Here is a 16,442-nt window from a genome sequence, read left to right as displayed (position 1 = left end):
GGAAATCGCTCTGCAGACCAGATTGGCTTCAAACTCACAGAGATTCACCTCTGCCTCCCGAGTGCTGGGTTTAAAGGCATGCATTACCACCACCCCCAGTCTCTGCCTCAACCTCTTAAGTGCTAGGATCGCATGTATATACCATCGCTCTGGCTCTAAATTAATCTCTTTGGTGAAGGGCAGGTGCCAGGATGAAGCCCACAACTTCTAGTGTTTGGGGCAAGCATTCCAGCCCTGAGCTACACCGCAACCCTTCCTGTCCGTTTCCCTCTGTTGGCCTCCTCAGCGTTGGACAGCACAGTCTCCAGAGCTTTAAGATTTAGAGATTATCAACCTCAGGTATACTGTTATAGCAGTACCCAGTGGAACAAGACAGGAGGTTATCCAGAATTGTTCACAGAGGTCGAAGGTAATCACACAGGTCATTAAAACCAGAGAACCTTCCCTGGACTTCTTCACAGAGGGGGCAGTGTCAGGAGCAAGAGGAGTGGTGGCAATAGATTGAAAATGGGACCGAGAGCCAAATAAGCATTGTGAGCTATGCCTAAAAGAAAAAGCAAGAGGCTGTACTGTTCCGCAGGCTCTGTAGAGGATGTAGCTATTCTGGCCATTTGATTTTTAGACTATGCGCCCGTCTCTAGCTCCTGCCCTCCAGAACCTGTGTGGTTCTAAGTGTGTTACTTTAAAGGAGTTGTGGTATGTTGTTACAGAAAACTGACAGGAAGCTAAATCTTCGTCAGTGGGAGCTGTGTCGAATAAAATGGAAGCATCAAATTCTGATAATGGCTGTCTTCACTCTCAGGTCGTGGTTGAGCTTGGAAGATTTGAAAGGAAGAAGTTTGAAAATTCCAATTTGCAAGATGGACATAAAAAAGTGGAGGAAGAGCCTCACCGTCTCGACCCATTTCCTGAAAAGGCAGCCCTAGCCTTGGGTGTGAAGAATACAGTGGACGTTGGCAGCTACCCCATTGTGCTGTGGTGGTCCCCACTGACAGGGGAGACTGGCAGGCTGGGCCAGTGTGGGACAGATGCTTGCTTCTTCACCATCAACCGGACCTTCCAGCAGCATCACATGACCAAGGCCTTCCTCTTCTATGGTGAGTGGGGCTTCTCCTTCCTCCTTTCATCTGTTAAAGTCTTGTTCAAAGGCGAGTTGCTGTTCATCCCCCCCCCCCCCCCAGAGAGGCCAGAGCTCTCCTTGGATGTATATTAGAACACCTGATTTCTTCAGTGTTGGGTGTGTGGAAGGCCGGAGACATTGAGCAAATTTCAGACAATCCTGGTCAACTGTGCTGGTTTGAATGAGAAAGGCCCCTCTTGGCTCATACTTTTGAATGAATGGTCCCCAGCTGGTGTACTGTTTAGCAAGGTTGAGGAGGTGTGACCTTGTTAGAGGAGGTGTCACTGGGGGTGGGCTTTGAGGTTTCAAAAGCCCGTGCCAGGCCCAGTCTCCTCTGTCAGGTCTTAGCTACTGCTCCAGCACCATGTCTGCCTGCCTGCCACTGTGTTTCCCCGCAATGATGATCATGGACTAACCCCCTGGAACTGTAAGCAATCTCCCAATTAAAGCTGTCTTTTATAAGGTGCCTTGGTGTAGTTTTTACTCTTACTCTTTGGGAGGCCCCAAGTAAAAACACACAGAGAGTTCTTATTACTTATAAATGCCTGTCCTGAGCTTTGCTTGTTTCTTGACAGCTTTTCTTAAGTTAACCCTGTCTACCTTTAGATTCTGGGCTTGTACCTTTCTCAATTTTGTGTATCTTTTCTTTCCTTCTTATTCCATGTCTGACAGCGTGGCTTTGTGACTGGTCTCTTCTTTTCTCGCTCCTTGATATTTTTTCTCCCTAGATTTCTCCTATTTATTCTCTCTTCCTGCCAGCCCTGCCTATCCTTTCTCCTGCCTTGTTATTGACCGTTTAGCTCTTTATTAGACCAATCAGGTGTGTTAGGCAGGCAAAATAACACAGTTTCACAGAGTTAAACAAATGCGACATAAAAGAATGCAACACATCCTTGCATCGTTTAACAAATGTTCCACAGCATAAACAAATGTAACACATCTTAAAATTATATTCTACAACACCTCGGTCATGAGGTCTCTTCATATCAGTAAAACAGCAACTAAGACACCAGCCTAGGCTTGGTTGGATGGGCTGCTCAGTGGTTTCATAGGTGAATGTAGTGCTTACTAAATAAATCTGTTGTGTGGAATTTGGTATTGCCGATATCGGTTTAAATATCCATTGGTGATGAAGGCAGGGAATTTTGATGATCATGACAGACATGTAAGTGGACATCAACAAGCATGATGTTGTTTATGTCTTTGACGTTAGATTAATCAGAATAAAAGGGTGGCTGAGGAGAGAGCTACGTTGTTAAGGTGATTGCTATGGAAACCTTTCTGTCGCTGAAGAGACACCATGGCAAACGCAACTTAGAAAGCTCACAGTTCCAGAGGGTGCTAGAGTCTATGACCACCATGGTGGGGAGCATGCAGCTGGCAGGAAGACATGACACAGGAGCAGTAGCCGAGAGCTTACATCTTATCCAAAAGTTGGAGACAGGGAGGAAGAGAAAGTCATCCGGAATGTTGAGGATTTTTGAATCCTCAAAGCCCATCCCCAATATCAGCTCTCCAACAAGCTACACCTCCTAATTTTTCCCAGACAGTTCCACCAATTGGGGACCAAGCGTTCAAACAGAGCCTATGTGGATCATTTTCATTCTAACCACCACACATGAGGACCTGCATTCAATCCCCAGGACCCTTAAAACAGCCAGACATAAGGTGTGCATTTGTTAACCCCGTGCTGGGAATGCAGAGCCCTGAGTATCCATGGGGCTCGCTGGCCTAGCCCGCGTGTGAACTCCAGGTCAGTGAAAGACTGTCTCACAAAAACCCAAGGTGGATGCCATCTGGAAAATGATGGCTGTAGATGTCCTCTGGCTTCCACAGTCACTTGTGCATGCACCCTGCATGTATGCATTCATGCACATACATGCACACACACATACACATACACATACCCCCACACTACTTACATAGAAGAGAGGTAGGAAAGGAAGGAGAGAGGAAGGAAGGGAGGTGACACATACACACACAGAGAGGGAGATTGAGATTTCTCAGCATTATTGTTCAAAGAACTTATTAGTTCCTGAAGCTGATTATCTGTCATGCTGGAATTGAAGGGCCACCCTATGCAGGAAGGTGGGCCCGTCAGTATGCAGCAGTAGTTGGCAGGACACGGGTCTGGGAAGCCAATGGTGCCATGATGGGGCAGATGAATGAATGAACTTACCAAATGAAGGCAAAGCCGCTCAGATGAGCTAAGATGTCACTGAAAGGGAGACTGCATGAATGAGCATGGAGGTGACGGCATGTGTCTTTGTGTGTGTGTGTATGTGTGTACACATGTGTATGTTTATGAGTGTGCATGTTTGCATGTGTGTGCTTATGTGTATGCATGTGTGTGCTTGTGTGTATGCATGTGTGCTTGTGAGTGTACATGTTTGCATGTGTGTGATTTTGTGCATACATGTGTGTGCTTATGAGTGCATGTTTGCATGTGTGTGCTTGTGAGTGTGCATATTTACATGTGTATGCTTATGTGCACATGTGTATGCTTGTGTGTACGCATGTGTGTGCCTGTGTATACACATGTATGTGTTTATGTACACATGTGTGCTTATGAATGTCTATGTTTGCATGTGTGCTTGTGTGTGCACGTGTGTGCTTGTGAGTGTGTATATTTGCATGGGTATGCTTGTGTGTACGCATGTGTGTGCTTGTGAGTGTGTATATTTGTTTGCGCTTGTGTGTATACCTGTGTGTGCCTGTGAATGTTTATGTTTGCATGTGTGTGCTTGTGCACATGTGTGTATGCGAGAGTATGTGTGAGCATGGGTGAATATGTGTGCGTGTGTGGTGTGTGTGAGTGTATAATGTGTCTAATGGTGGCACTGGAAAGACAGAATCAAGACTGGAGTGGAACTGAGCCATTTTCATTGTTCTTTCAAGTAGAGTCTGGGGGGTTTGCATGTCCCACAGAGTCAGGGCCACAGAGCAGTGGGCATGAGTGCCCTGATATAAGTAAGCATTCGCTAAAATTCTAGGCGCATAAAAACCAAGAGAAATCCACAGCACAGGTTGAGTAGCTTTTAACTGAAGTCCTTGGGCCGGAACTGTTTCAGGTTACCCCTCCCCCCCCAGATTTGAAACACACACACACACACACACACACACACACACAAGCACAAATGCATGCAACTTACACACATACACACAATTCTATATCTTTGAGTGGGACTCAATTTACTGATGTCTCAGGTATTTCTTACATACACCATCTGAGGATGATGACGTAGTATTTTCAGTGTGTCTGCATTTTGACTGTCACACAAAGCTCTAAAAATAACTCCTTTATTTTAAAAATATTTTTTGAACAGAAGGTTTAGTCAAATGCAGTATGCTGTCTTGACACAGCAGTATACTATACAATGGTAAATATGTACAGACTAGAAGCATAGGCAAACAACTTAAGTCTCAACCAAGTTGCAAGTAGGAATTCATGTGTGTTTGTGTATGTGTGTTGAATATATGTGTGTGTGCTTATGTAGGTGTGCGTACATGCATGGTCATGTGTGTGTGAGTATATATATGTGTGCACATGTATATGTAGAGGCCAGAGGTCAACTTGGATGTCACTTCTCAGGAGCCATCTACCTTCCATTTTGTGTCACGGTGTTTCACTGGGACCCAGAACTTACCAATTAGACTAAGGTGGCTGGGCAGTCAGCCTGGATTTTTTGGTCTCTGTCTCTTTAGTGCTGGGATCACAAGGATGGGGCATCATATCTATCTTTTTCAGGTTGGTGCTGGGGATTAAACTCGGGTTCTCTTGCTTTGGGATAGCATTGGTTGAGCCATCTCCTCAGCAACCAAACTGAATGTTTATTTGCAAAGTACTGAGGATTGAACCAGAGCCTCATTCATGCTCAGTAAGTGCTTCATCACTGACTTTTGTCCTCTGCCTACAAGTTTTGAAACGTGAAAAATAATACGGAATATTGTGGATGCTATTAGGAATCTCCAGTAGACATTTATTTAAGCACAGCAATGGCTTCTGCCCAGGGAAACAAGTTGAGCACCTGTGTCCTCCAACACACACACTCACAAACACACACACACACACACACACACACACACACACACACAAATGCACGCACGCGTGCGCGCACGCGATCACACACAAACACAACCATTGTGCACAGCGTGTTTAGCCTTCCTCTTCCTTCTCAGCCATCGTTTAGAATCTTGTATTTTTATCAGTTAAAATGCAGTAACAATCGCTCTGCTGGTTGATGGTTTCCTTCTATCCTGGTAGGAACCCCTTTAGCTGTGATGGGTGGGAGCTGGTAAAACAGGACTCTGCGTGGTGACTGTCCAGGACTGTAGATCTGTACGCCCCACACTTATTTTCTAGTCAGGCTAGGGCCCGTGTTTTCTCAGAGGTGGCCTCGCCTTCCGCCAGCTTCCTGGCATGTTAACAGTGTGCCTCGGCTGTGGCTGTCACTGTACCGTAGGCCGGGTTGCTTGCTACTACTCACATGGAAAACCGAGTGCTAAGTGTTTGTTGTTTTTGTTAGTGTGCCATGCAAGGCTCCCTGGGTCTGTGTCCGCCTTCCGTTTAGCCCATTGATTCTCCTAGCTAAACCTGTGTATAACGGTGAGACCGAACGGTAACTCCCCTGGGCAACCATCACAAATGGTCCTGGATTGGCATCATCGTTTATTCAGTCTCTGTCTCCTAAAGTGTCTGTATTTCAATTGTCAGAAAAAAGCTAGTGCATAACCTGTATCTGGCTGGCAGTGTAGATGAACAAGAGTTTTGAGATTACCCAGTATACCCAGGGCTGGTTGGCCCCTGTGCCGTTAAAGCGGTGGTTCTCAACCTGTGGGTCCCAACCCCATTGTGGGTCAGATGACCATGGGTCACCAAAGATTATCCTCCATACCACACATTTACATTACCATTCACGACAGTAGCAAAATTACAGTTGGAGCGGTGAGGTGGAGGTAGAATTTATGTATTGATGAGGAGTTGTCTGTGTAGAAAGAGAAAAATTAACAGCATATTCCTTTAATTCCTTGTCTGGCTGGGCACTCTGTCCATCCTAATCTTACTATAGTTATGATGTATAAAAATGTCAGTTCAGTTACTCTCCTCCTTCCTGGCCAGTAAAAATGTCAATAAAACGTCGATCACGAAGTATTGTGCTTCTCCAGGCCTGTTCGTATTTAATCTAAGAAATCTGGAAGATAGATCTTCTCACCTAGAGAGGAAGAACGGTTTCAAGGATTTGCTTTAATATTGGTTTGGTCTGGTGTTTTCTTTTATGCCTACTGGATGGGAAGTTTCGAGAAACTGGACTGCTCTCCAGAAAGTCCACTTTCGTTCTTCTGAGAGTTGAGTACTCTGTGAGCAAATCTGGCAGCGTTGTCTCCACCTGGACACCTTTTCCCGTGACTCCCTCTGCATCCTTGCCTGCATCCTTCCAAAGGTGTCTCAAGCTGTTTAGACAAGACCGTTGCTAAGCCTCAGAGCTCACAGGCAATTCTGCTTGTAAAAATATCCATTAGCAAATGGAAGGAGGTGCTCCCTACTCTGCACCCCTTTTTATTTTCCTACTCACACGATACTGTCCACGCATAAAGGTGATAATTTACGGTCAGAATCCTCTTCTTGAATCTGTAGGTTTTCTGGGGCACATGGACGGCATAGTGAACATCTGTATGGCTGTGTGAGGTCAATGATGGAGACCATGGGTTCTTTACAAAGACTCTCGTGTAGATAAGAGAGAAATGCCATATTGGTACTAAATTACATGAGCACTGATCCAGTTTTCTCAGCTGAGGAGCATGTTGGGTAGATATTCAAGAGCAGACCACTTTCCCTTTAATTTATATAATCCCATGTTCCTGGAAAATTTAGTGTAAGTTTCTGGAAAAGTCAAAGTAAAACTAGTCTTATTTAAACTATTTTTTATCAGTTCTTTGGTAAATTAACATCATATATTTTTAATCATATTCATTCTGATGTGACGAATTTCTGCGTGGTAGTCTTTAAACAGTCTGTTCTTTTGTCCTAGTGAAGCAGGCTGAGTTGGGCAGGTCTCGCCATTTCTTAACTGATGATTTGCTCTTGAGATGCTATGTGAAGGGTTAATTTAGAGATCCTAGATTGGACCTTAATTTCATGAAATGCGGTAAGGTCAGACTTATGGGCACTCTGAAGTGCCACATGCTGATTGGGGACCAGAGCAGATCTTACCTGGGTTCCTCTTCCAGGAGCACCTGAGATCGTGACTTCTTTTCCTCACTTGCTGATGGAGGGAGTCCGGAGAATTAGTGCCCACCCAAAGAGGGAAGACCACACTAGTAAACTCTGTGTACCGCCTTTCCCTTGGAAACACAATTTCTAAGTTTATCTTCCCATGGCTGTGGGCGATTCCTCTTTTATACCAAGTTCCACAAAGGTGTGTCAGAGCCATCTCTGTCTTCTCACCAGTCTCTTCTCATTCCCCAGAATTCCTTGCACTCCACCTCTTTGCCTGTTTTTCCCAGACTCTCCTGGTGTAAAATCGTCCATACTGCTGAATAAGATCCATGGCTGTCAGCTCAAAGGTGTCTGGTGAACTCCTTAATGGAGAAAGTTAGTTAAGAAAGAAATTAAATCAGGGAATTCTGGAGGGGAAGGCTAGTGCTTTACACTACACTTTTAGGTGGTTGGTAAAGAGCTAAAAAGGTTTATTTTCAGTAAAATGAATAGGGCACAGATTTTTTTTTTTTTTTAAAAATCAGCTCACCACTTTTTTTTTTTTTCTCCCAGCATGCATAGATGATACCGGGTAACCAGGCAACCTACATAAGCAGTCAGGGGGAAGCTAATGGCTCCTGATCTGATCTGCACATTCACCAGACGCTGCAATTTCTCTGGGTCTAGATCTGCAGTTTACACTTATTGCTCTAAGTGGTAGAAGCAAAGAGGAGCCCAGGCCTCTAAATTATCAGTTCCGGAGTATGCTGTTATCAGTCGCTCTGATCGTGGGCGTTGTGGGTCTTTCTCTGGGTTGCAGTTAATTATGTCTCCTGCTGTCCTTGAGAGTTAAACACAAGCAGTAAATTTCCCGGACTAAAATCATCAGTAAACTGAGGCGAAGGTGAGCGAGCATAAGGAGCTAGGAGTCTTTAAGTGCGCTAAAACCAGGGCATCTTATTCTTCTGTCTGTCTGAGCCACTATGACTCAGCAGCTTTGGGCAAGCGGTAATTCTGTGTCCTTGGATATCTGAGAATATCTTAAATGGGACGGTTTTGCCTGAACCCTAAACAAATACCTGTTGATAAAAATAATTGCCGGAAGGCAGGTCTCTGTGTTTACCTAGGAGAAAGGAAGGAGGGCCTAGCAGCGTGATTCGTAAACTCCAAAGGCATGGGAGACTGTTCTGAACTGTGAGAATTAATCCCCAAATATGTAACAGAGGGGGAGTTAGCTATGGCGAAAATCTCCAGCAAGACAGCTACTTTATTCACAAAACAATGGCGCCCAAATTTTCTTCAATTATGGTTCAGCCTTTATCAGGACCCCTGATTCTGATGAGTCACTCATGAAAAGATGGCTGAGCAATTACTGTGTAATGTCACAGCCTGAAGCAAGTCCTCATTCTAGAATTATTACAGGGATGAGTCTCTGCCTACCCAGAATTTCTGGCTTCTCACTTTTTTTTTCTTTTTCTTTCTTTTTTTTTTTTTTTTCTCTGTCTGACTGGCAAGGCCACCGTTGTCTAGCTGGAACTCCAGGGTGGAATTAATCAGTGTAAATTACACCAAGGCATGGTTTCTCATTCTCCTTGTCCTCCTTGGGATGGTGGCTGATAATCCCACTAGCCTTGGAACAACAATGCCCACGTGGCACAACAGAGAGTAATTCAAAAATGTATGTTATGCCCTCCTGACGTATAAAGAGAAATGACTTGTGTTTAGTAAGTATTTCAATCTTTGTGTATTTGGGCGTGCAGACGCTGTAATAGACAATTGTACATATTTGTAGAGTCGTTGATGGTGACCACGGGTCTTTTACGCAGTCCCCAGCATGGATGATAGAGAAACAGTGAGTTCCCTTCAGTGCTCATGGGATTTCCTCCACTGGGGAGTAGTGCTGGGGAGGCGCTCAACAAGAGACCACTTTCCCTGTAATTTATACAATCCTACACTCCTGGAAGACTGAATATAAATTGGAAGCAGGGAAGGAGTATAAGCCTCGGTGTTGATAATAAGATTAAGTTCGATCCTGGGCCCAGCAAATTAAAACCAAAACTTTTCAGCATCCTTGATGCAGCGGGACATGGGATGTTTGATCTCGGGGTTGTGCTGAGGTTTGCTGGTCTCCCTGAACTCCTCCCATCAGTGACAGTAGCAACCCCAAATCGCTGATGGAAACATGTTTCTATTTCATCACTCTTGGAAAAAAAAATTCCACAAGCTCCTCACAGAGTCTCACTCCCCCAGCTCCCGAAGGGCTCCCTTGGTTTGAATGGATCCCTGAAGTTCGATGCTGGATGTTAGCTCCAGTCTACCGGTGTTGGAGATGCGGTTTCCTAAGCAGTGCTTAGACCACAAGGACTCTGCGTGAGTGTAGTAATGTCCTCACTGCAGGAGAGGCTTATCTGAGAAGGGAGTGTGTTATTATAAAAGTGGGTCCCTCCTCTCTCCTGCATGCTCCCACGCGTATGCCACAAAGCCCTCCACTGTGTAATGACCAAACAATAATGCTCCTCCTTCAGGTCCAAAAATGTTAGAAATAAATTGATTTTCCACATACTTTTCTATTTGGGTAACCCATTATTATTGTTCTTTAAAAGATAATATGTTGGCGGGTGACCGAGGCAGGCTAGTCCAGGAAGAGGCTGCCCCCAGAACGGGTGCAGGTTCCACGCGGCGAGTGGCAGAGCTGGTGGATGGAGTTGGTGGATAAAAGGCGTACAGAACATAATAAATAGACGAAAGGATAAACATAAAACTAAATATTTATTACTTAAAGAAGAGAGATATGGAGATAAACATAGAGAGAAATAGAGACACGTGTGCACACGCCAAGAGATAGGGGACAGAAGAGGAAGAGTTAAGATGGCGGTGAGGGAGGTTAGAAGTGGCTGGGAGTGGGCGTGGTTAGCTCTTAAAGGGACCAGACCCAAAGGAATAACAATTATAGCAGCAGAAAATGGAATAAGGCAAGGCCCTGATTAGTGTTGAGACTCATACAGGACTCTGGCTGATGGCTCAAGTACATACCCCTTTTCTGTAGATCTCTTTTCTGAGTGCCTGAATTCCTTCTTTCCATCTTCCCTCCCTCCCTCCCTCCCTCCCTCCCTCCCTCCCTCCCTCCCTCCCTCCCTCCCTCCCTCCTTCCCTTCCTTTCTTCCAACATCCCAACGACAGTTTTCCCCTCCATTCTCTTCTCCTGGTCCTCCCTGTCCTCCCCCCCAAATCCACTCCTTTTTCCGTTTCTGTTTAGAAAAGGGCAGACTTCCCATGGATATCAACAAAACATGGCTTATCAAGTTGCAGTAAGACTAAGTACCTCCCTTGTATTAAAGTTGGACAAGGCAACCCAGTATGAGGAATAGGGTTCCAAAAGATGGCCAAAGGGTCAGAGACAGCCCCGAACCCACTGTTAGGAGTCCCACAAGAAGACCAAGCTACACAACTGTAACATCTATGCAGAGGGCTTCGGTCAGTCCCCTGGTTGTCGGTTCCGTCTGAGTGCCTGTCTTAGTCAGTGTCCTATTGCTGCGAAGAGACACCATGACCACGGCAGCTCTTAAAGGGAAACATTTAATTGGGGCTGTTGAAAGTTCAGGAGTTTAGTCCATTATTATGGTGGGAAGCGTGGTGGCATGCAGGCAGACGTGGTGCTGCAGAAATAGTTGGGAGTCCCACAGGATCTGCGGGCAGCAGGCCTGAAATCTCCCAGTCTGTCCTGAGTGACACACCTCCTCCAACAAGACCACACTTCATTAACAATGTCACTCCTTGTGAGACTGTGGGGATCATTTTCATGTAAACCACCACAGTGCCCGTTCTGTGCTTGCTATCCATTTCAAGGGCCACACAGTCACCTCCAAACTCAGAAATGGCTCTAGTGTTGAACTGTCATGAGATCTAGAAACTAGAAGTCATCCCTGGGTCTCCTTTTCCTTCTGTAGGGAACCAGTTTGTCGTCCACTTCCCTTGCTTCCATAGTGTCTCCTAAATCTTGAAAACGTTTTCTGGCCTCTGCCTCCTTACCAGATTTCTTCTTTTCTCCCGTACTCTACCTTAACTTCTCGACTTAAGTACCGCTACCTCGTTCCTGGACAGTGCCCACTCCCAGCAGCCTCCAGTGGTCCTGCCTGCAGCTGTCTGCCTCTTCTGTGGCTTTGCCTTCCAGTTGGCAGCTTCCTCTAACCAGGCTGATTTTCTTTCTTCTCATCTAATTTCCACGATTTCCTGCCATTTGAGACCACGATGCTGCTTCCTCCTCTGGGATGTCCCTTCTACCCACACCCCTCCTCATTCTCCTTGTTCCCCTCATCCTTCCATCCCAGCTTGCATCTCTACTTGTAGGGGGCCTCCTCTAATCCCCTGACAACGTTATACCTGGTCTTAAAACATCTCCTAAGCCCTCTGAGCTCTGACATAACGTTTACTATGTGATTGGTCAGTGTGCGCCTTTCCTACTGCATCGTGAGTTTCACAGAAAGGAGGGCAGTTTTCGTTTTGCTCCCTATGGCATTTCGAGTACCGAGCACAGTGCCAGGCATGCCAAGTATTGTCAAAAGAGTTGCCTTGACCGAAAGACACAGTGTATTCATGAGTCTCCTGTTCCGCACGGTGACAAGAGGGGGCAGCAGAGAGCTGTCAGAGTAGCCGCCGCTGTGAGGTTAGCAGACCAAGTTTGTCAGGCCCTTTAATTAGGAGCAGACTAGGGGAGAGAGAAATGTCAATTTGAAAACCGAGAAGCCAGAGAACAATTTGTTCAGACGAAAAATGGGTTGAGAATGAGAAGCTTCTAGCTGGAGTTAGGGAAGGGGGGGCTGGCAGGGTGTGTGGGCATCCTCATTCACAGGGTTCCTTCGGGGATTGGAGAGGATCCCGCCCAAGTCAGTACATAAGGAAGCCCTGCTGCAGACTGGCTGGTGCATGAGGACGCGGAGGTGGGGGGCGGGGGCGGGGGGGGGGGACACGGCACTTTGTTTTGGCCAGCCCCTTCTCTTCTTTGGGAGCTTAGGGAACATAGATGGTGGCAGTTCTGTCCCTCCACAGGATCGAGGACTAACAGGCTGGACCTTGAGACATAGAAGAGGGTGCAAACTAACATTTTCAAAGTTCTCTGTGTTATACACACAAGCTGATCTGCTGAGACCACCCTTTAACTCCTTTGAGAGACGACTGTGCCCTGCTCTGTGAGTTATGGTCCTCATTGTCAATCATCCAAAGCTAATCCGAACTTTGAACCCTAGCCTTTTGATTCACACATCTATGTGTCTCTAATATACTCAGAAGGCGTGAAGATTCTGGCATTTTTTTTTTTTTTTTAACTTAAAAGACATATGTTCTTTTAAAGCCGGGCGGTGGTGGTGCACGCCTTTAATCCCAGCACTCGGGAAACAGAGACAGACGGATCTCTGTGAGTTCGAGGCCAGCCTGGTCTACAAGAGCTAGTTCCAGGACAGGCTCCAAAGCTACAGAGAAAGCCTGTCTCTAAAAACCAAAAAAAAAAAAAAAAAAAAAAAAAAAGACATATGTTCTTTTCATCTCTATGTCACAATAGGACCAATATTTTTATGAGAAAGTGAAGAATTCAGCTTGGTGGAGGAGGATTTGCTTAAGTGTACTTGAAGGCCCCGGATTCCATTCTCAGCATCTCACACAGAAAAGCTACACAGGATACTGTTATCCTAATTATATATTTGTTTGGTTCCTGGGAAGAAATATTGCATTTTAGGCTGGTGTCCAAGTCCTGTGTGGCTGGTCTGTATAGGAGAATTTTGTCAGGATTATCCTCGTGATTTTACATGAAAACAAAACAAATGTTTTGTGAGGGTTTCTTGTTCAAAGCTGATACCAGTATAGAGAGGGGAGCGGTTTATTGGCTCACAGCTCAGGAACCAACCTTAAAATCTTTTCAGAGACACCGAATTTTTGACCTTGAGCTATAGGTTTCTGTGAGGGCTCTCTCACCCCCACTACCTCCACTACCCATACTGAAATTACCGAGCATGAGAATGGATCACAAGACACATAACGGAACCCACTTTAAGAGTTTATTAAGAAGAGGGAATAAGAAGGGACGCTCAGGCCTATCTGAAGTGTGGTGCGGAAGGAGAGCTTTGACCGTGCATGTCCAGCTTTTAAAGGCCTCCTAGCGCATGCGCACAGGGGCTTACGTAGTTGCAGCACGCATAGATCACATGACCACGCTACGCATAGATCACGTAGGGCTTAAGGATTCTGGGTGGCTATGTAAGTTGTCCGAATGCTTGGTGGTGCATGCACGACTGTGGAACCTGGAAGTGCCAGTGCTTGGGTGGCTAAGCATTCTTCCAGAACGCCGGCAACCTGGGTTGGTGGAAATGATAACACGTGCTATACCCATTGCCCCCACTGTCTCCACTACTTTCAGTGCCCCTGCTGCCCTCATTGCCCCTAGTGGTCCCACTTAGGCTCTGACTTGCTATGCCTGAGCACCGCAGCCCAGATCCCTGACTAAATGATCAGCAGAGCCAGTGTGGGTAGGAATCTGTGACCTGGAGGGCAGAGCATCACTTCAAGACACTGAGAGTCAGCAGAATTGAGGAAGTGCAGGGCACTCTGTCAGCCAGCAACAGAGAACTGAACACGAGCCCATGTTTTGGCAGGGAGAAATATGCAACTTTATCAAACAGCAAATAATGCTTAGAAAGGAAACACACTCTTCTCTGTGCACAGAAGTGAATGACAAAAGCAGTCGTTCCTGTTGAATTTCTTCATTTTTCCTTTCTGAAAGGAATGGGAGCATCAGCGTGGCCTTTTGCTATTGAGCCTTCCCATTTTCACCAGCAGGGGTGATTTAGGTATATTATCTGTATTGCCTTGTCCTTAGGGAATTTTGGTCAAACGGTTACTAATGGTGACAGTACAGCTGCCGTTCAGAAGCCTGCAGACGTCAGTAAGGGTCATGGAAGCAGCTACTGCCACAGGCACTTCCTGTTCTCTGTGCGCACGCCCCTTCATGTCAAGCTTCCATCCGACTCTGCTTTGGATTCGGAAAGCATCTGTAGATTGGAAAGGTGCTGGGAACAGCAAAAAGGGTTCTTTTCCACCAACTAAAGAAGCATTTGCTTGGGACTTAGAACATATTTCTCTCTAAATTTATCATTAACCGGGTTCCATAATGATGTGGTGAAAACTTTTGCAAAAGACTACAGTGAAGCAGTGCATTCAAAGAAATCGACCTAGCCTAATTCTGGGGCCTCGAATTAGGAGACTGAGCACATGAAGATAATCGAAGACTCAAGAGGACCTTGCTAAGTAAATTTCATTTACAGATTTCAGGATGGTTTCCCATCAGGTGACACCAGAGGGCGCTATGTACAGTTAAACCTGGAAACGGAGCAGGCCTTGATTTTTATTCCCCTAATTATGCTTTAAAATATTCACGTGTCATTCTTTAATGCTTCATCTCGCTACACAAAGGAGAAAAGCAGCGTGGGGATAATATACTAGCGGAGCACAAACGACCTTAGGATGAAGAATTTTGATCATTTTACCAAGTTAATATTTAAATTTAATGTTCAAAGTCAAACTTTTTTTTTTTAAATAACAGTAACACACACAAACAAAATCACTCTTAGTGCGGTGGCCCTTGCCTATTCCAGAACACACGAGGTTGAAGGAGCAGGATTATAATGAGAGACTAGAATCAAAGCAATTTAGGAAGGAAGGCCTTATCTCTGAAAAAATCAAAACAAGAACGGTAGTTCTTTTCCTGCTTATTCTGAAGGTTTCCTCTGGAATTTTGTATTTCTCTCTCGCGCACCTTTTCCTCTCTCATTTTTAGACAAGGTTGCTTGCAGCCAGACTGTCTCAAATTCTCTTTACAACTGAGGATGATCTCGAATGTGGGGTTCTCCTGCCTCCCAAATTCTGGGTTTACAGCTGGGTGCCATCTCGCTCCATTGTTTCCCCTCTTCCTCCTCTTTGGGATGGGGGCGTGGTCTAAGAACTTCAATAGGGTTGCTTACAGAATCACAACTAGGAGGTTATTTATAGGAGCACGGCCACCTCACCAGGGACTACACTACAGGGGAAAACTTTTCTTTACCTCGACAACTTCCAACTTCCAGTAGCTCTCCAGAGAGGTTTGGAGCCTTAGGAGATCCTCCACCCAGGCTATTGGCTATAATTACTCAGGGAAGGGTGGGACTTTTTGATTCTGTTCCCCATCCATGACAGAAGGTCATTTAAAAAATTATTACATTTATTTATTGGGAGTGTGTCTGCACACACACACACTCACACACGTGTACATGTATGTGCATGTATATATTATACCATGGTGCATATGTGGAAGTCAGACGACAACTTTTAGGAATTGGTTTTCTCCTCCTACTGTGTTAGTTTTGGGGGTCCAACTCAGGTTGTCAGGCTTGACAGTGAACTCAGACATCTTGCCTGCCCGTGACAGATGTTGACAGATCCAGTGTTGCGCATGCAGGTCTTCTGCAAGTAAACTCAGCTGCTGTGAATTTTAAGGTGCAGTGACCTTGTGGTGCCAGTAAGCTAGTCCACCACGGCACTCTGAACTTCACCTTTCACGGCACTCTGAACTTCACCTTTCTTCTTTCTGTCTCCTCTCCGTTGACGTTCCCCAAGACTTGGAGGGAGGGATATAGGCATCTCATTTAGAGTTGAGCATTCAACCATTGCTTTGTTCTCATTACTTTCTGCAGAAGAAGCTTCTGCGAATGAAGCTGACAATTGCACCAGTCTATGGCCATAAATATTATTATTTAGAAGGTGGATCATTGTCACTTAGAAAAACAACAGCTATAGCTTTCCCACTAGGGCATGTAGCCTTCCCAGCCATGGGCTTTTGTCCAGATTTATAGGGCCAGATGTATGAATTGCCTCTTGAGGAGGGAATCAGAAAGCATTTGGTTACCCCCATAAGTTATTTGCTGCGATTGAGCCGGTGGGCTTATCTCGTCTGGCTGGTCAGTAGCATAGCGTGAAGAGTCCACAGCTGAGTAAGACTGTATGTGATGGTTTTCCCTTAGCAATCTGTTACCCAGCAGGGTAGAAGCTTCCAGATCATTTGATTTCTCTAGGTCCCTCAGTGAGAGCAGTGCATACCGCTTCTAA

The 16,442-nt window shown here is 45.6% G+C and overlaps 1 protein-coding gene across 1 annotated transcript in view; it reads left to right on the top strand.

The window, feature by feature from the left end:
• The window catches only part of Pofut3 (protein O-fucosyltransferase 3), a 77,502-nt gene that overhangs the window by 13,519 nt on the left and 47,541 nt on the right, over window positions 1-16,442 (top strand). Inside the window, exon 3 of the mRNA XM_048456526.3 lies at window positions 803-1,097. Within this exon, the coding sequence (XP_048312483.3) occupies window positions 803-1,097 (295 nt within the window). The remainder of the gene's footprint in view (window positions 1-802; window positions 1,098-16,442) is intronic.

Source organism: Myodes glareolus, chromosome 23 (genome assembly GCF_982192425.1).
Source record: "Myodes glareolus chromosome 23, mMyoGla1.1, whole genome shotgun sequence".
NCBI classification, from domain to species: Eukaryota; Metazoa; Chordata; class Mammalia; order Rodentia; family Cricetidae; genus Myodes; species Myodes glareolus.
The sequence above is the reverse complement of the archived record's forward strand: the minus strand, read 5'-3'. Positions and strand labels throughout refer to the sequence as shown.